Source organism: Ostrea edulis, chromosome 2 (genome assembly GCF_947568905.1).
Source record: "Ostrea edulis chromosome 2, xbOstEdul1.1, whole genome shotgun sequence".
Lineage (NCBI taxonomy): Eukaryota > Metazoa > Mollusca > Bivalvia > Ostreida > Ostreidae > Ostrea > Ostrea edulis.
In genome coordinates this window covers 94512452-94530377 of record NC_079165.1, presented here as the reverse complement: position 1 = coordinate 94530377, position 17926 = coordinate 94512452, and the positions used below count along the sequence as shown (strand labels likewise).

Genomic DNA, 17926 nt, shown 5'->3' with positions numbered 1-17926 from the left:
TTTGGAATTTATATCCGCTCTGTAAATCCCAATTACACATAAAAATCAGATCTAACAGTCATTGATTGCATGGAATGTTGTTTTTCAGTATCTAAATCGGGCGAAAGTTGTAAAAGTATTGATCTGTAGTTAAGGGGCTGTGGAGGACCTATTCTTGTATTGTAAGAAATAAAATTTAATGAAACTTTGAATTGTGTTTGAGTTTTAAATCATAAGCGTGACCAATGCATTATTTCGGCTATATATATTTGACATTTGGTCTACATAAAATTAATTCTGTCCACATGTACATGTCTATTGTGGATACATGTATATGTAAACTCAGATGCCTGAAGTTTATCCATATCAATGAATAGAAAAAACACCCATCTAAAACTTTAAATGATGGCTATTGGCAGTCTACTGTTTAACGTCCATCTCGAGAATCTTTTACTCATTTGGAGACGCCGGCGACGGGCTGCAAAATTTAGGCCTATGCTCGGCGCTTACGCCCCCCCCCCCCCCCCCCAACAGAGAGGATCTTTATCATGCCACACTAATTTATTCGGTCTTTCCTATCCCCCTCGTTTCTGTCCAAACCTTCATAAAGTATGTGGGAAATCAGTCGTGCTTCGATTGAATTTATTTTAGGTTACCACGTCTATCTGATGTGAATCGTTTGAAAACTTATATAAATCAATCCATGAATGATTTTTCCGCAAGTGAATTCAATTGAAACAATATGTTTGAACAACTAAAGGTACCAATGGACGATGCATAGGTATAAATATTGTTATTGCATCTGTATCCATTTGCATACACCTTTCAATCATAAAAATGTAAATCATAAAAAGGTAAACAGATTTGTTCCTCCTCGTACCAAAAGTTGGGGTTAAAGAATATTCATACATTTGTAAAACCCTAATGTACATGTAATACATATACCTGTACATAATATGTAGACTCTCATACATGAACTAGTCACAATACAAGCTTATGAATTTGGAAACAGACACAACAAAGATTCTTGGATTTGTTATTATTCATTCATCTTCCCAAGTCAAAGGTTTCTGATCCGCTCCTCTCCTGTTTGTGAGGAGAGGAGCGGATCAGAAACCCTTGACTTGGGAAGATGTTATTCATTAACCATATAAATTTGTCCCAGTCTTGTAGACAACTGAAATTAGAACATTCTTCATTCATTGTCTTTATAAAAACTGTCTCAATATCTCCCTAAGTTGTTATGTACACAAACATGTAAATGGAGTAGGGGTGGAGGTTGTGAAAAGAACCTAAAAATCAAGTACTAGATTCCCCCTCTCACAAATTCCGGCCTGGATCCGCCTATGTCATGCTATGTCTTTTGCACTTTTTTATCGTCTGCATGGAGTTTATTTAAAGTTAAATACCGATTAAACATCCTTTTAAAAAGAATTAAAAATGACAAACGAATTTACAATGTTTATTGATAAAGGTTCAATGTTTGACAAAAAACTAAAGTCACATAGTCTTCTTCAACACCCCCTCCCCCCTTAAAAACGAAAAGTTGAAAATAGTAATCAGTGTACATGAAAATCGATGTCGGATTACATAAACATACAGGCCTTTTGAAAGTCTTCCTATTTGAATTTAGATTTTGATCCGACATTGATCATTTGATCTCTCCCCTAAAAGAGTTCAATTGATTCTTTTCGAATGCATGTGAAGGAATCTCTTTGTTAGATAATTGATGTCCAGTTTGATATTATTGGAGGTAAACATTCATTAATGCCACTCCAGAAAGTCTCTGTTTGCCCATTGTGGAACGTGAGTACGTCTTTGTACGCGTTGAAATGAAAAGGACCTTTCTGCTTTGCAGTTGGTAACGGGTAAGGTGCAGCCGATGAAGAATTATAATTTCTGCAGGTTGGAAGACAGTTCTATTGAGTTCCTACCAACATTCCACTTGACATCAACAGAATCTACAAACTGACCGCTTTCGTTTCCAAGCCCTGACCTCGTGTCGGAGAGACGTTGGCGATTGCAAGTCATTTGCCCGCATAAATAAACTCTCTCCCGTACCGGAATGCAATATATGCTAAAGTTAACGAACTAGGACGAACTAGTATTGTCGGCATGAAAAACAAGGTTTTCCTGAAAGTAGACATTAACAGACGACGCAGAAAAAGCAAATAAAGTGGCCAGAGGGAAAGGTGTTAGGAAAAAACCCATTTGATTTCATCACCGACCTGATATGATGCTGTAGGTTTGGAAAAGAAAATACAAACAAAGCGCCCCAGTATATATATATATATATATATATATATATATATCGCGGAAGGGGAAATAATTATAATGGACGTCGATGCATTAGACAAACGGGGAATAACTGCGTATTGTACTGTCTTCGATAAAACCATTTAATATATATGCGAATTAGATACAAGTAATATACTTATTAATAGATCTTGGATTCAATGACATTTGGATTAATATAAAAAAAAAATGACAAGCATATGTTACAAATTGTGCAACAAAGAATTTTTGGTCAAGTTAAGCAAGATATTTCTTTTTCAAAAATCAAAAATTCAAGAAAATGTTCATTTTACAATTCTTTGATTGATATATGGGTTATATCTTCAATAATTTCTGTGACGTTGCAAAAGTGTATATCTAAAATGCGATTATCCTCGTGCCATTCAGCCATAGAAACAGGTAGATATTCTCATACAATTAGAGCAAATAGATGATGTACGTTTTGTGTAAATAATGTCGAAGATGAATACCATCAATTTGTCCTGTATATACAGAATTACGGGAAAATATATATTAAGGAATATTACTTTAAAAGACCATCAATGATTAACACGGGAAATTTCAAAGATCTTTGTAAGCTTGGAAAATTTGTAATTACGTATGTTTGTTCTGCAGTAAATGTACCACCGTTATATCTATCTTGTTTACAATATTGAACTGATAACCTGTAAAGCTTAAAGTAATAAAGAACTTGAAATACCCTACAAGCCTGTGTGTAGATTATAGTGTTTTAGAAATTTGTATAGATCTGCAGGCATACTATCGACGGCATGCTACATGTAAGACTAATATTGAACAAAAATTAACCTTAAGAGATATATTATTCTTTTAAGATTGTTGGTTAGGACTGAATTTGAGCTTTATCCTCAAAGGTTTCTTCACCTCAGTATGGCTGCAGAACTGGGCTTCCCTTGAAGGAAGTCATTTTAGACCGTAAGAATGTTCTTCTCACTCATTTGTAAACGAACATTAGATACGACCTTTAAAGGATTTCTTTCGAGGAAACATCTCATGGTATGCCTACAGATGCCGGTTACTGCTTGTACGAATTATAACAAGAATATATATGGGTTACCCCATATCCAAGATATTCGACTTTTAATTTACTTGAATTTTCACTATGCTCAGCTGATCTCTAAGAAAAGACTGCACTTGTTATGAAACTGGTGTATAGTCCTTCATGTCCGTAGCAAATACCGTCACCAGTCTTTTGTCACTAGCAAACAGTGCACACACCGGTGCTTGCAAGACATGAAAAAAAAATCAGTATATGCACCCAGGGGTGCATGAGCCGAGTTGCATGGGATACATTGTTAAGCCAGGAATGACGTGGTATATTTATAATTGTGAAGAACTAATTTCAGTTTTAAACTTTTCGAGTTACTGTTCAGAAACCATATTTGTCTGAAGTTTTCAATCTATATTCGGTCACTGTGACCTTGACCTTTGTTCTCCAAAATCAATAGGGGCTTTGCTTTGCTGGTATCCAACAATATATCCAAGTTTCATTTGATTCAAATTAAAAAATTTCGAGTTTTCCTTCGGAAACCAAAATCCTTTTGGAATTTTAAATCTATTTTCAGTCACTGTGACCTTGACCTTTGACCTATTTTATCCAAAGTCAATAGGGGTCTTCCTTACCTGGTACATAACAATATCGTCAAGTATCATTTGATTCGGATTTAAACTTTCTGAGTTATCATCCGGAAACCAAATATTTTTGAAATTTTCATTTTATATTCGGTCACTGTGACCTTTGACCTTTTTTCTCCAAAATCAATAGGGGTCTTCCTTACCTGGTACCCAACAATATATCAAAGTTTCATTTGATTTGGATTTAAACTTTCGGAGTTATCATCCAGAAACCAAAATTTCCTGAAATTTTCATTCTATTTTCGGTCACTGTGACCTTGACCTTTGATCATTTTTCTCCAAAATCAATAGAGGTCTTCCTTACCTGGTACCCAACAATATATCAAAGTTACATTTGATTAGATTGTAAACTTTTCGAGTTATCCGGAAACCAATTGTTGACGCCCGCCCGCCCGCATCACCAAACCTTCGTTGCAACTCGGCTAAAAATGGATAGATGGCACAAATACGGTACAAAGATATTTATGCTTTTTTGTCGAATGATAAAGAAGGAAATCAAGGAAGTTGGGGATTAGCAAATTTATTAAAATACAGCAGAAAAGTATAGCTTTAAAAATACTACATGAGAATGCGTATACCTATTAATACAACTTATTGGGGCACATACTTTGTGCAGGCTTAATTTTTGCTAAAAATTATCATTTTTATCACAAAATTTCCCTATCAAACCAGTCTTATTTCATCATTCTTCCCAAATTTTTCCTTTTATATCTGTATGGAAATTCAAAGCAAAGACATGAAAATATTCAAATCTCTCGGAATAAATACAATTGTACTCTAAATTTTACCATGTAACAAATTAATGTGAACTTTAGAATGGCAAAAACAAGAAGGATTGATGTAATCTACACTTTCTCCAAATTTTGTGTATGGTATAACCTTAACAGCAAAGAAACCCTTAAAAAAATAAATAGACATGTATATGTCACACTGAATACATTGCAAATATCTTCAGACTGGTGACCTTCACCTTTTAATTGTGGTCCGAATCCAGGTGTTGAGTGTTGTATACGCATTCCGTCATTAAACAACGGGAAAACTCCACATAAATTAATGATTAACATTCTCTCTCAGAAGAAATTATATGATAATTAACGAACAATATTCATCAAAGTAATATAATTGTTGCAATAGTATAATCAATCGTGAAAAATTTTTCAATCGAAGAATGACCTATATTTCGTGAAAAGACTGAGGAGGCAGCTAGCGTAGGAATATGAACACTTCTTATATACATTTCTGGGGGAAAAGAGATTTTTCTTAAAAATATTTGACTTTAATTTTGTTTTCTCCCACGTATTACATACACATCGATATTCTATACATTTGTTGTAATCCTGTATCTGCTGATCATGAATGGAACTACTGTATATTTTTTCAGAGCAATTGTTTGAAGAGTACCTGAATCCAGTAATATATCTTGAATAGATAGTATGCACTGATCGAATATATTAAAAATCCACATCTAGTTGTTACGCAACTCAGTAGAGTACACCATGGCAGTTTTATCTTTTTAATCTACCAGCAATTTGTCAGTAACTGTGAGATATTAAGGACAATTTTAGCATTTGATTTTTAGCTCAAATGTCAAGTTTTCATTCATTTGGTAAAATCGTTCTTTCGCGAGGACCCTAACGTCTACGCAGAAAATATATAAGCGAAATGAAACCGGATGAAATGGGAGGGGGGGGGGGGGGGTAAGCTTGCGCATGTACAAGTGCATGTTTTCACCGGAGTCAATCGGAACATCGCTTGACCTTTTCCGTCTTTTTCCACTTGGCGGAAAAGGTCCATTGATGTTCCGATTACACCGAAGGTTGATGACGCGACCTTGATAGGGTAGCACGTGGCCTTACATATGTGTAATTCAATCTCGCAGGACACAAATGGGAAGACATGACAGCAGTGACCATAACAGCCTGTGGGCCTCTTGTTTAAATTTACAATTTTGGTAGAGGCCATCCTGCTCTACACCACTATGCATTTAGTTTTTCTTACACATGCACGGTTGTGGGGAAGAAGATTTTTGAAAATCGGTCAATCTTGGGCAGTTTCCCCCCGCCCTTAGGGACATAAGGAGTGCTGGAATCCTGAAATTTACAATTTATGTTCCCCTTGTTCCAAAGATGCTTCATATCAAATTTGAAAAGAATTGGAATGATAGTTATCAAGAAGTTAAAATTTCTATTGTTTACACTTTTAATAACTGACCATCTTGGTCGGACCCTAATTACCAAAACCCTACCTCTCGGATCATCAAATTTACAATTTTGGTAAAGGACTACATGCTCTATCTAAATATCCATTTAGTTTTAGTATCAATAGCACTATCGAAGATGTTCTTTAAGTGTTTTACACATAAACACTATATAGCAAGTTTGTCCCCGCCCTGGGGTCAGAACTCCTACCCCTGGGATCATGAAATTTACGATTTTGGTAGAAACTTCCTTGTTCGTCATTACTATATATATATATAGTAATGACGAACAAGGAAGTTTCTACGCTAGATGCCCAGGAGTAAAGAAGACGATTTTTAAAGAAATACATCAATTTTACAGTTTTTAACCCAAAATTAAGGTCCATTGAGGTGAAGTGGGGGTCATGAAATTTACCATTTCCGGTTTCCTGCAACTACAGATGCTACATATTAAATTTGGTCAAGATTGCCCCAGTAATATATAAGTTCTGAGAAGAAGTTGTTAATAGACGACGCACGACGCCGGACGCAGACCATTAGCTAAATTATAGCCAAATGCAAATATTCCCAAGTTATATGGATTTTTCTTTATGTTCCTGTGACTATAGTCGAGGATATATTTTTTTGTCTTGTCTGCCTGTCTGTCTGAAACTTTAACTTTTTTTCATAACTTCTGAATGGTGAGCAATATGACTCTCATATATTTTATATACACATTCTTAGTGACAAGACCTTTGTAATACCTAAGATTTTAACCTTATGACCTTGAATTTTGACCTCCTTTTAATGAAATCTAACCCATTCAAAATCCTCAACAATTTTATGGTAGGTCTTTTATAATTTGCATATAGATTTCCTATGGCGAGGCTTACGTTTCATACATGAACTTTGACCTTGACGTTGGAGTTTGACCCATATTTGAAAAACTTTTACCTTATGCATAACTTTTTAAAAAGTGAGAATAGGGCTCTCGTATTTGGTGTAGGTACATGTATAACTTGTTACAAAACCTTTTTGTTTTCGTATCAAAGTTTCTAACTAAATGACTTTGACCTACTTTTAAAGTTGTATGGTCCGAATTTCGACAATTTTTTTCCACCTTGTAAACACACTGTTTACAAACAACCGCCACTCGGCTATTTCAAGTGACAGTCACGTGTCCAGTTCAGACTTTCAGATCACGATGGTATGGCAAACCGTTTTACTATTTATTCGAAAAAGAGATATCTCTTTAACTTTGAGAGATATCTTTCTAATTTGAAGATATTAAAAAAGCTGAGAGTGCAAGTCATCAGTGAACTCGATCAGAAGGTTAGTTTGAGATTTCTGAAATCTTTCTCGTTTTCGGAAGCAGAAGTAAAACTCCTCGGTAGACGAATCTCCTAGCTTTAGATTATAGTAAGCTTCTGTCTCGGCAAACTATGATGTAATGAGTGTCACATCTACTTTAACGACTCCGAGAGAAGTATGGTCACGTATATTTCTGAAGGAATTCCTTTGCCAACGAGGGCTAGTACGTTTTAGAGGTGTAAACCAAAGGCATGCTGGTCCAGCCAAATTCAGAAAGAAAGTTGAGAATTTAAGATGATCAGAGTAATGTCCTGTAATGTCATCGCTGCCATAAAGTTAGATAGATACGTATGTCCTACTATCTTCATGGATGAAACCACTACATTTGGAAATTTTGATGGGGATTATTATTGTCTGTATGTCCGCTTGTTGTGATACCACTGTACGAACATGAGTTGACTCACGAGATACGTTTTACGTTACATGTATTATTATTCCGATACTTTCACAAATCTAAAACTCCGGTATATTTGTTTTGAAAACACACGAGAGCACGAACTGTGACGCTTTACGCCCGTATACTTTTACGCTTCATGAAAAGTATTTTGAAAAATGAAATTTATTTATATAAAAACATTCTACTTTCATTTCTGGCGGAATAAGCAGTCGTTAAAATAGATGTACTATATTCAAAAATATTTATGCGCGCATTGTTCACAATGCATCACATCAATTGTGACAAAATGTCTATCATTATACTGTTATTACTACAACTGCCAAACATATCGTAGGCAAACAAAAACCATATTGGAAATGTGAATATTGTATGACAGTCGTTTTGAAATATAGACATAGTTTAGTTGGAAATAGTCTGATACCAATATTTCTTCGTTAGCATGGTTAGAAAACCTTTTTCCAAGCTTGCTACGTACATGTTGATGAAAGTGAATCCTAAAAACGTGTCTATTAAAAACTTCAAAGTATAAGTGTATGTCGATAGGCTGCAAATGGTTAAATAGGACGCTTTATCGATTGCGAGAAAGTCTACCAAGTCGTCCGAGTTTGACATTGCATAATGTCTGATTGCTGCTATCGAGACACAATTAATTGACGTCACTAACAAGACTAATCAAAAATACGCATCTTTATTCAAAACTCTTAGGTAATGGGTAAAAAGACGAGGACAATGATGATTTTTAGTTCTGAAATTATCATACCCCCGCAACAAAGTTGAGGGGGGTACAGTGACTGGAGTCGGGTTGTCCGTCTGTCCGTACGTCTGTATATGTAAAACTTATACGGTACCAATTTTGATGCACCAGATGCGCATTTCGACAAATAATGTCTCTTCAGTGATGCTCAACCGAAATGTTTGAAATCCGAAATAACTATGAAGTTTTAGAGCTAAATATAGCCAAAAAACAACGTGCAAAAAAAGTGGAGCCAAATTCGTCCAAGGATAAGAGCTATGCATGAGGGAGATAATCCTTAATTTTGAAATGAATTTCTAAATTTTATAACAGCAATTAAATATACATCCGTATTTTCAAGCTAGTAACGAAGTACTTAGCTACTGGGCAGTAGAGACTATATGCTATATGCAATTGTTTCCGGGCTCTAAAGCGTTATCTTTTCCACCTACAGTTACCATATCATACATATGGACTACCCATGGGACGAAGATGTTCCCCATCCAATTTGGGGTCAAAAGGTCAAGCGCACTGGACATTGAAGTAGCAATGTGGTTTCCGGGCTCTAAAGCGTTATCCTTTTCACCTACGGTCACCATATCATACATATGGACTACCCATGGGGCGAAGATATTCTCTATCGAATTTGTGGGTCAAAAGGCCAAGCGCACTCCTAGAGAACAAACTACCCAAGGTTTAGTCATACCCTTTCTTTTTTACTCAGGAAAAAAGGTAATTTATACCTATTAACAACACCTTTTGGGAGATTGGGGTATTCTTAGTGACCATTGCTCACAGCACCTCTTGTTTTAAACTCAAGAGGGAAAATATCAGCTATTATAGCTGATTGTGCTATGTCCAATGATACAATGTAGCCGAGAAAAGTAGATTGAAACAAAAAGAAAATGAAGCCAATGGGTAGTCCGTGTCATACATCCGGGTATTGTCAGGTATACTCGGATGAGAGTCCATATCAAGATACATTGTACACTCTCTCTCCTATAAAGCCAGGGTTTCATGATTCAATGATTCCTCTGCCCCTTGTTTTTATAAAGAATGGAAATCAATAAAGTTTGGTAGTTGTTTCTAGTGAAAGGAGTTTGAGCATTCTGTACATGTTCGAAGCTTGCAGTTAATTCCAGAGCATGATATTTATTAGGCATCATATCTTTTGTTGAGGATACTATTCCTTTAGTGTTTAGTGGGAGTTTTTCTCACGTGGGTTGAAGATTTGCGGTTTCTCCTTTCATCATTTATTTTTATTTGGTTACCTTGTTGTATTGGTTTTTCTGGAAGATTTAATTAAAGAGTTTGATACTCTTATTCTTATACCACTTGTCTATATGTACCACCTGCTGTGTAATTATATGACAATTGTACTAGATACCAACATCAGGAAAGGAACTCGGAAGTTTTGAGTACCGGGTACTTGTTTCCGATCCTTTTGTACTAGTATATCGAACACATATACAATGAAAGGCGAAGATAACGAACAGTGATCAATCTCATAACTGTTATAAGCAATACAAAATAGATAGTTGGGCAAACACGGACTCCTGGACACACCAGGGGTGGGATCAGACAAACACGGACTCCTGGACACACCAGGGGTGGGATCAGGTGCCTAGGAGGAGTAAGCATGTTCAAATCAAATCATGGATTTTTCAGGAGAATGTTGTGATATTTAAAAAAAAAAATGTTTGTCCTGAAATTCCGGATTGGGAACTCGAGACTGCTTTTGATCCAGTAGCTGCTCTTGCGAGGAAGCGATATATAGTGTGAATTAATATTAAGGAGAGACTTCAAGTTTTTATACCATGTGCCAGAGGCAGAAATATGATAGTTTTTAGGTCACCTTAGTCATGATATATTGCTAGTAGTTTGCATCCGTTGTCGTGCGTCGTCCGTTAACAATTGAGCATTTTAAACTTGATACTACCATTCCAATTCTTTTCAAACCTGTTAAGGAATCATTGTTTGGACACCCTTGACAAAAGATGAAAATTTCAGGACTCGTACACCCCTGGGGTCTTGGGGACGGGGCACAAACTGCCAGAATTGACCAATGTTCGAAACTCTTCTTCTCTAGAACCGCACATCTGTAAGAAAAACTAAATACATAGTCATGTCTAACAGGAAGGCTTCTATTTTCATGATCCCCGCAGCATAGGTTCTGATTCCAGGGTGGGATCAAACGTGACATAGTGTGTATGAGTAAAACATTTAAATAACATCTACTTTAACACGATTGATACTAAATTGGAACTTGTGGATGTTAAGGAAGAAAAGGTAACCGCTTTACCAAAATTGTAAATTCAATCATCACAGGTTTAAGGATTTGGTGCCAGAGTGGGGCCAAAATGGTCATAGTGATTAAATATTGTTATATTTATACAATATGTTATTACAAAGTACTACTATTTCACTAGATTATTTTACTCAAAACCTTATAGTAACAAATGTACTGCTATTTCACTAGATTATTTTACTCAAAACCTTATAGTAATAAATGTACTGCTATTTCACTAGATTATTTCACTCAAAACCTTATAGTAACAAATGTACTGCTATTTCACTACATTATTTTACTCAAAACCTTATAGCAACAAATGTACTGCTATTTCACTACATTATTTTACTCAAAACCTTATAGTAACAAATGTACTACTATTTCACTAGATTATTTCACTCAAAACCTTATAGTAACAAATGTACTGCTATTTCACTAGATTATTTTACTCAAAATCTAATAGTAACAAATGTACTGCTATTTCACTAGATTATTTTACTCAAAACCTTATAGTAACAAATGTACTGCTATTTCACTAGATTATTTTACTCAAAACCTTATAGTAACAAATGTACTGCTATTTCACTAGATTATTTTACTCAAAACCTTAGAGCAACATAAATTCATTCCATGTCCACGGTAGACGCTCTGATAAAACTATTTACCATGTCTGTAACTTCACCATATTTACTCTAACAGATACCGCCCTTGGACATCTGTCGAAGTTATCACTTGTTATATAAAGGTGAACATAACGAATTCGATGACCTTGTTGAGATGCTATGCTTTATTCTTACAAATATTATTATGACAGAAAGTTGTACGATAGTAGGAGATAGAGCGACTCCGAATTGTATGGTTATTCTGATGAGGTATGTTCTTTCTCCTCCTGAAGGAACAATGAACATTTCTTGAACAGGGAAATTTGTTTTTCACTGAAAACAGTTCAGACAAACCACTTTGCAATTACATTTTAATTTAGATGAGTCTTAGTTATATGTCTGGGCATTCATTTGTAAATTTTGAGTGAGTATTATTCAGCATTCATATTAAAATCATACTTTATAAAGAAAAGATACCTAACAATTAATACTGGAGTACATTATACTTAAAAGAACCATCATATGCTTTTTTATGGTCACCTGAATAAATGAAGCATTTTTGAAACAAGGGTGATATAAACTTGCACTCCCAGGGCCTTGGGGCGGGGCTAATAATGTCAAAAATTAACCAATTTTCAAAAAAAATTCTTATCTACAACTGTTCATGTATAAGAAAACCTAAATACATAGTGATGTAGAGCAGGAAGACCTCTACCAAGATTGTAAATTTCATGATCTCCAGGGTAGAGGTTCTGACTCCAGGGCGGGACCGAACTTTGTATGTACCCTGGTACAGTATGTAGTACATGTATGTATGTGTAAAACACCTTCTATAATGATATTGATATTACATGTAAATTGAAACAAATCACACCATCCCTGTCTTTTTCATCTTAACTTTTTGTCATCTGTGAGTGAATGTTTGCTTAAAAGATAGATTAGAAATGTTTAAGGAACGTATATTCACCATCTGTTTGTTTTAGTATTGACAATATCATTGTAAATATTAAACAGTCGACAAAAAATAAATCAAATCATTTTTGTTGCATTAAATGTTTTCTCAAATGTACCGACACATCCAATCTTTATTATTTTTTTTAATTGACCACATTTTCTGGTGGTCATTCTAATCAGGTGTCGTGTTTCATAATGTATTTGATTGTGTACATTCTCGGGAATTTCAACGTGATACTGATACCATGACACGGCGCTGGTAAACGGACACATTCCTTATGAAATGGCGAGATATTATTGAAGGCCCGTAGCGGTTTCCCCTTATCTATATAATCTAGTTAAACCAACACTCTTTTCATTGCAAAAATACAAACACAACTAGGTAACTATATATTCATAATACCATATCCCAGAATGAAAATCGACTGCATTATCCAATTCTTTTTGCTCATCAGACCCCTTTGGTGCCCATCAGCTCTGTGAGGACATCTACGGGATTTTAGATGTCACGTTTTCAAGACGAATGCAAGACTTTCGTGTTACATAAAGCAGTTCCATTGCATAAATTGTGGATACTATATAACCTGCTACAGTTTCTTTGTACTTCATACCAAACACTCAACAGAACAAGAAACGATCCAAGATGATTGCCTTCTTCGCATTAGCCGTGTTAGTACAGAGTGCATTTGGAGGAAACCTGGTGGAAGTTTTACAAAACAACGGGGAGACAACTCTCATTGCACTAGTACAACAAGCAGGACTGGCTGATGCCCTGTTGGGAGGTTTGCTAATAATTAGACTATAAGAACAGATGTGATAAAAGCATTTCTATTCCCTGAAATTGATTTCCTCAGATGGAAAATAAAGACTTATTTCCCAGCAAACTTCTTCCGATTTTCGAATATGACGTCGCAAAGGTGATATTGTGTTTTCCCCTGAATTTGTAAAAATCTATTAAGGTAATTCTTCAAGTAGAAGTCAGAGGCAACGTTTACCCCTGATGCACTGTTGGGAGGTTTGTTAATTAATTAGACTAAAGGATTATGTGCGATAAGAGCCATTTCTCTCCCTCAATTTTTATCTTCACATCCTCAGAAATTCCAGCAAAATTATTCCGATTTTCGAAAATGGCGTCACAAATTTGATGATATTTTATGTTTTTGCCCGCTTTTGTCAAAAATGGTATTGTCACCTATTCAGGTAATTGTACAATTACATATGTAGAACTCATGGGCTGCCTTTAACAAAACTATGTTTCAGCAACATCGGAATACTTCATTTTCTTCCAAATTGCAGCATAATCTTGTTCATTTTTAACATACTGTAACAGTTGTTATTTGTCAACAACATGAAGTTCATTCTGGTAAATTGCTAAAATGTCCCGCTATATACATGTAGCAAATGGTTTCTTATATATGTATATTCATTTACATGTATGTACATGTAGTTTGACCAGTTCAAAATAGTTTGGTCAGTTTAGATTATAACTAATATCCATTACCATTTCATACTTCAATAAACTACTATACAAAAATCAATAGCAGGGTATTTCCTCATCCAACGGACAATTTTGTTTTAAATGGTTTCTCACTAAGATTTGCTAAAAGAAGAATGTCACATTCCTTTAAACCTTCATCATGGGACTGTATAATGTTACACTTGCATCTTCAGGAGAATTCACCATTTTTGCCCCAACAAACGCCGCTTTCTCCAAACTTCCCCAGTCCACACTTGATAGTCTTCAGAAGGATACGACAGCTTTGGCCAACATTCTGAAATATCACGTGGTTAAAGGGTCTATCCACAAGGCCGATGCTTCTAACGAGCTTCAGTTGGAGACACTAGCTGGAACCAAGATTAGATTCAACATATATTCTCATAACAAAGTAAGTTTATTTTTCAACTATTATGATCAGATTGCTAGAATACATGCCAAAGCAAAGGGTTGCTGCTTGAAACTTGCCACCAAAAGTAGCTGGAGTTAAAGCATTCAAGGCCTAAAAATGGTCGTATTTAATTTAAAATTATAATGTTTAAAGCTATTGGTTAACGTTTAACTAACTGAATCATTCTGGTTAGCAGTAAATGAACCCTTCACAACTAGCTGTATCAAATCAATTGAGAACTTTCGTACCACCACCAGCTCCTTAAAAACCGGTTGCAATAGGATAATGGATATGGAGAGAGATATGGTGACTGCTTCTTCGCCACGTAATGAAAGTCACGGGTGTTTCTGATATGACCCTACAAAAGCATGTTCCGTGAGACAGTAGGCGTTGGCACGATAAAGAACCCTCACTATTATGGCCATGAGCGCCAATTATGTCAAAATCTGTTGCATTTTACCTAACGCTGATAACTTTTTGAATTGAACATAAAACAACATACCAAGTTCCCCTAAACATAGTCTACATTAAGGGTTTGGTTCACGTTTTTTGAAAATATAAAACACCTCTAGTTTTGATGTTAAGCATTAAAAAAAAACAAAAAAAACCAACCAAACAAATATAATTCATTTAAAATTGATAACCAAAATTTGGACCTTCCTAATGCAAGGATAAGAGCAATATTTTAGCCTTAATTCTGTGTTATGTAAACAAGACTCGAGTCTTATCTATATTTATGTCGGCGCGGGTTCAAATCCTGCTCGCGCCGTTAAGTGAGAAAGTTTCCCAGTTTACTTTCGGAAGGTCGGTGGTCTCTTCCCAGGTACATTGTATCTGGGTTCTCTCTTCCACCAACAAACACTGGGCGCCACCATATACATGTAACTGAGAAATTGTTGAGTGTGGCGGAAAACATCAGTCAATCAATTATTTATATTTAAGGTCAAACTAGTGAAAATTTAAAGCATCCTAATTTTGCATAGACACAAATTTAACTTGTAAATGACACATTTACTTGAAATGTGATATACCTTATATCATAAACTTAGATCGATAGCCATAACTTTTCAAAACTTTGTAAAGAATAACAATACCCCAAACTTCGTTTACACTACAAATAACACTCTCTAAAATGAGCGTCTGTCAAAATGTATAACGTGATATTTTTTGGTGTGAAACCTTATAAACACATTAGACAGCAGAATTTTATCCTTAAAAGTGAAAAACAAAATACTCAGGAAAATCATGAATCCGTCTCTTTACACTATCATAATACAGAATTGCAATGGGTTTTTTTTTAGGCCGTGACTGTTGAAGGGTCTAGAATCACTCATTTTGATTTAACCGCCTCCAACGGTATGGTACACGTGATCGACACCGTGATGATGCCTCCACAAGGAAGTATCGTGGATCTGGTGGCAGGCAACAGTGACCTCAGCACTCTCCTGTCCAAGGTCCAGTCAGCCGGACTGGCCGGAGCTCTTCAAGGTATTTCCATCCTCTAATTGCCCTTTAAACTGCTATGCTCTCGTTGCCCTCTAAACTACACAACTTTATCAACCTACTTTTTTGGGGGTGCAAACGTCAATGTTGTATTTCTACAGGGGATGCTTTGACAGTATTCGCTCCAACAAACGCAGCTTTCGCTAGACTTGGAAGTCATGTTTTGGATAACCTAAGAAGAAATCCTCAACTTCTCAAAGGTACATATTCATTTCTTAAATTATACAGAAATGTTATTGGAATATCTTCGTTAAAGCTTGCTATTTCTGATACAGGTATCTTTTTTAAAATGCCATATTCATGTAAATTTATTCGTATCTATTAGAAATTTTGGAATATCACGTCGTTCCTCACACTGAATACTCAGCTGGTCTTTACAACCGCGAATATCTCAGAACTCTCGATACTCATCATGACGTCATCCGACTAAGTGTCAGCAGTAAGTTCGATTGATACTTCTGGAAAGGAGTTATGAATTTTCTCTATTGTTTCTGCGAGATGAAGTGGTATAAATATATATTTCTTGTTTTACTTCAGGTGCTGGTGGAGTAACTGTCAATCGCAATTCACACGTCACGAAGGCTGATATCAGCGCCACCAATGGGGTAGTGCACATCATAGACCACGTTCTGATTCCTGGCCGTTATTTATTTTCCGCTATTCTTGGTAGAAAGTAATCATCTGAACAAAATTCATTATCATTTGTGACATTTTATCATCCTATTGTACAAATGTAAATATGTGTTATTAGATATATATCTTGAAAATGTATAAAGAAGAAATGTTACTGTTATTGTTTTAAAATAAATCAATTACCAAAATAAATATCGCATTTAATTGTCACTTTGCATAGAGTAAAATTGAAATTTGGGTGGAATGGTGATTTCATTGAGTGTGCGCACGCGAAATTATAAAATCACTCTCTATTTTAATGTGCGCATACCCCAACGTGGCAGAACAGTCAACCAGATGATATATCAAAAGTAGAAATGTGTTATGATAAAGAAAGTACTTATATACACAGGTAGATGCAGATTGCACGAGCTAGTTTCCTTGATTATGTAACCTCTCGAGTTTTTCATATATAAACATGACAATGGCATGTTGTCCAGGGTTGGATTAGAATATGGAAAAGACATAAAGTCAGTTTGGACCGGGAAAAGACTTGAAGAAGTGGATATGATGGACTTGACGAGGACCAGATCTGATGTCTTCCGAGTGCAGGCACGAAGACAGAAAAATTTACATGCATGTTATAGTCTCGCATATACATTGTACTTAAGCTGGACATAGGCAGTGTCGAACACTGTCTCCAAGTCCAACGTATGGTTCTACTTCAATTAAATCCTTAACATAAAGGTGTAGCATTTCCTTAACAAATCCTCAAAAATTGAAGTCTGAAAAGGACTTGTATTTAAAGAAAAGAGCAAGCTTGCAAGTCCCATTTGGAATACTATGAAGCGAATATGTATGTGGTATCCAACCTTCCTGCATTAGAATATGGAATTCGTTTTAAGGTGGGACAGGGATGATTTTTTTTAACATTTCACGATTTTGAAGCCCAAAAGTTGCTAATGTAATATTTAAAACGGCCTGTCTCACGAAAAAAATACTACGCTCAACTATAGAGCGTTGCTCGCAGCATTTCCTACAGCTTTTCAAAGTCGATGTTGTTCATTGAATATTTCAGAAAGTAAGAAAACTTAGAGTTCAGAATTGTACTTAGTACATAAGCCGATATCAGTATAACCAGCTGTGTAAACACGTCATTATCATATTCTGATTTTTCTTTTGTACAGATGTTATTAGCCATATTATTATGTAAAACTACACATTGTAGTTGTATCTTGAGAAATATGAAATGGATAATACTTTGGTATGTCGAACTATACGGACTTCAATATTGCCCAGACAGGAAGGTACTGCGATACAGTAGTTTGGATTTGAAATTATTCGAGTACAGAGGCTCTTGAATATATAGAGAGCTGGAGATTGCAAGTACAGGTATACTTATGGTTAGGTGAAGATAACGAAGAGTGATCAATCTCATAATATACCTATTTAATTACACATCTGCTTCTCGATTT

General features: G+C 35.5%; 1 protein-coding gene across 1 annotated transcript; it reads left to right on the top strand.

Moving 5' to 3' along the window:
- The first annotated feature begins 12859 nt into the window (after positions 1–12859).
- On the top strand, positions 12860–16548 carry LOC125680861 (transforming growth factor-beta-induced protein ig-h3-like). Its single transcript, XM_048920659.1, has 6 exons — positions 12860–13232; positions 14122–14336; positions 15638–15824; positions 15941–16039; positions 16165–16278; positions 16377–16548. The coding sequence occupies exons 1-6, from the start codon at positions 13094–13096 to the stop codon at positions 16514–16516; spliced, it is 894 nt and encodes a 297-aa protein (XP_048776616.1). The 5' UTR covers positions 12860–13093; the 3' UTR covers positions 16517–16548.
- Positions 16549–17926: the final 1378 nt, after the last annotated feature.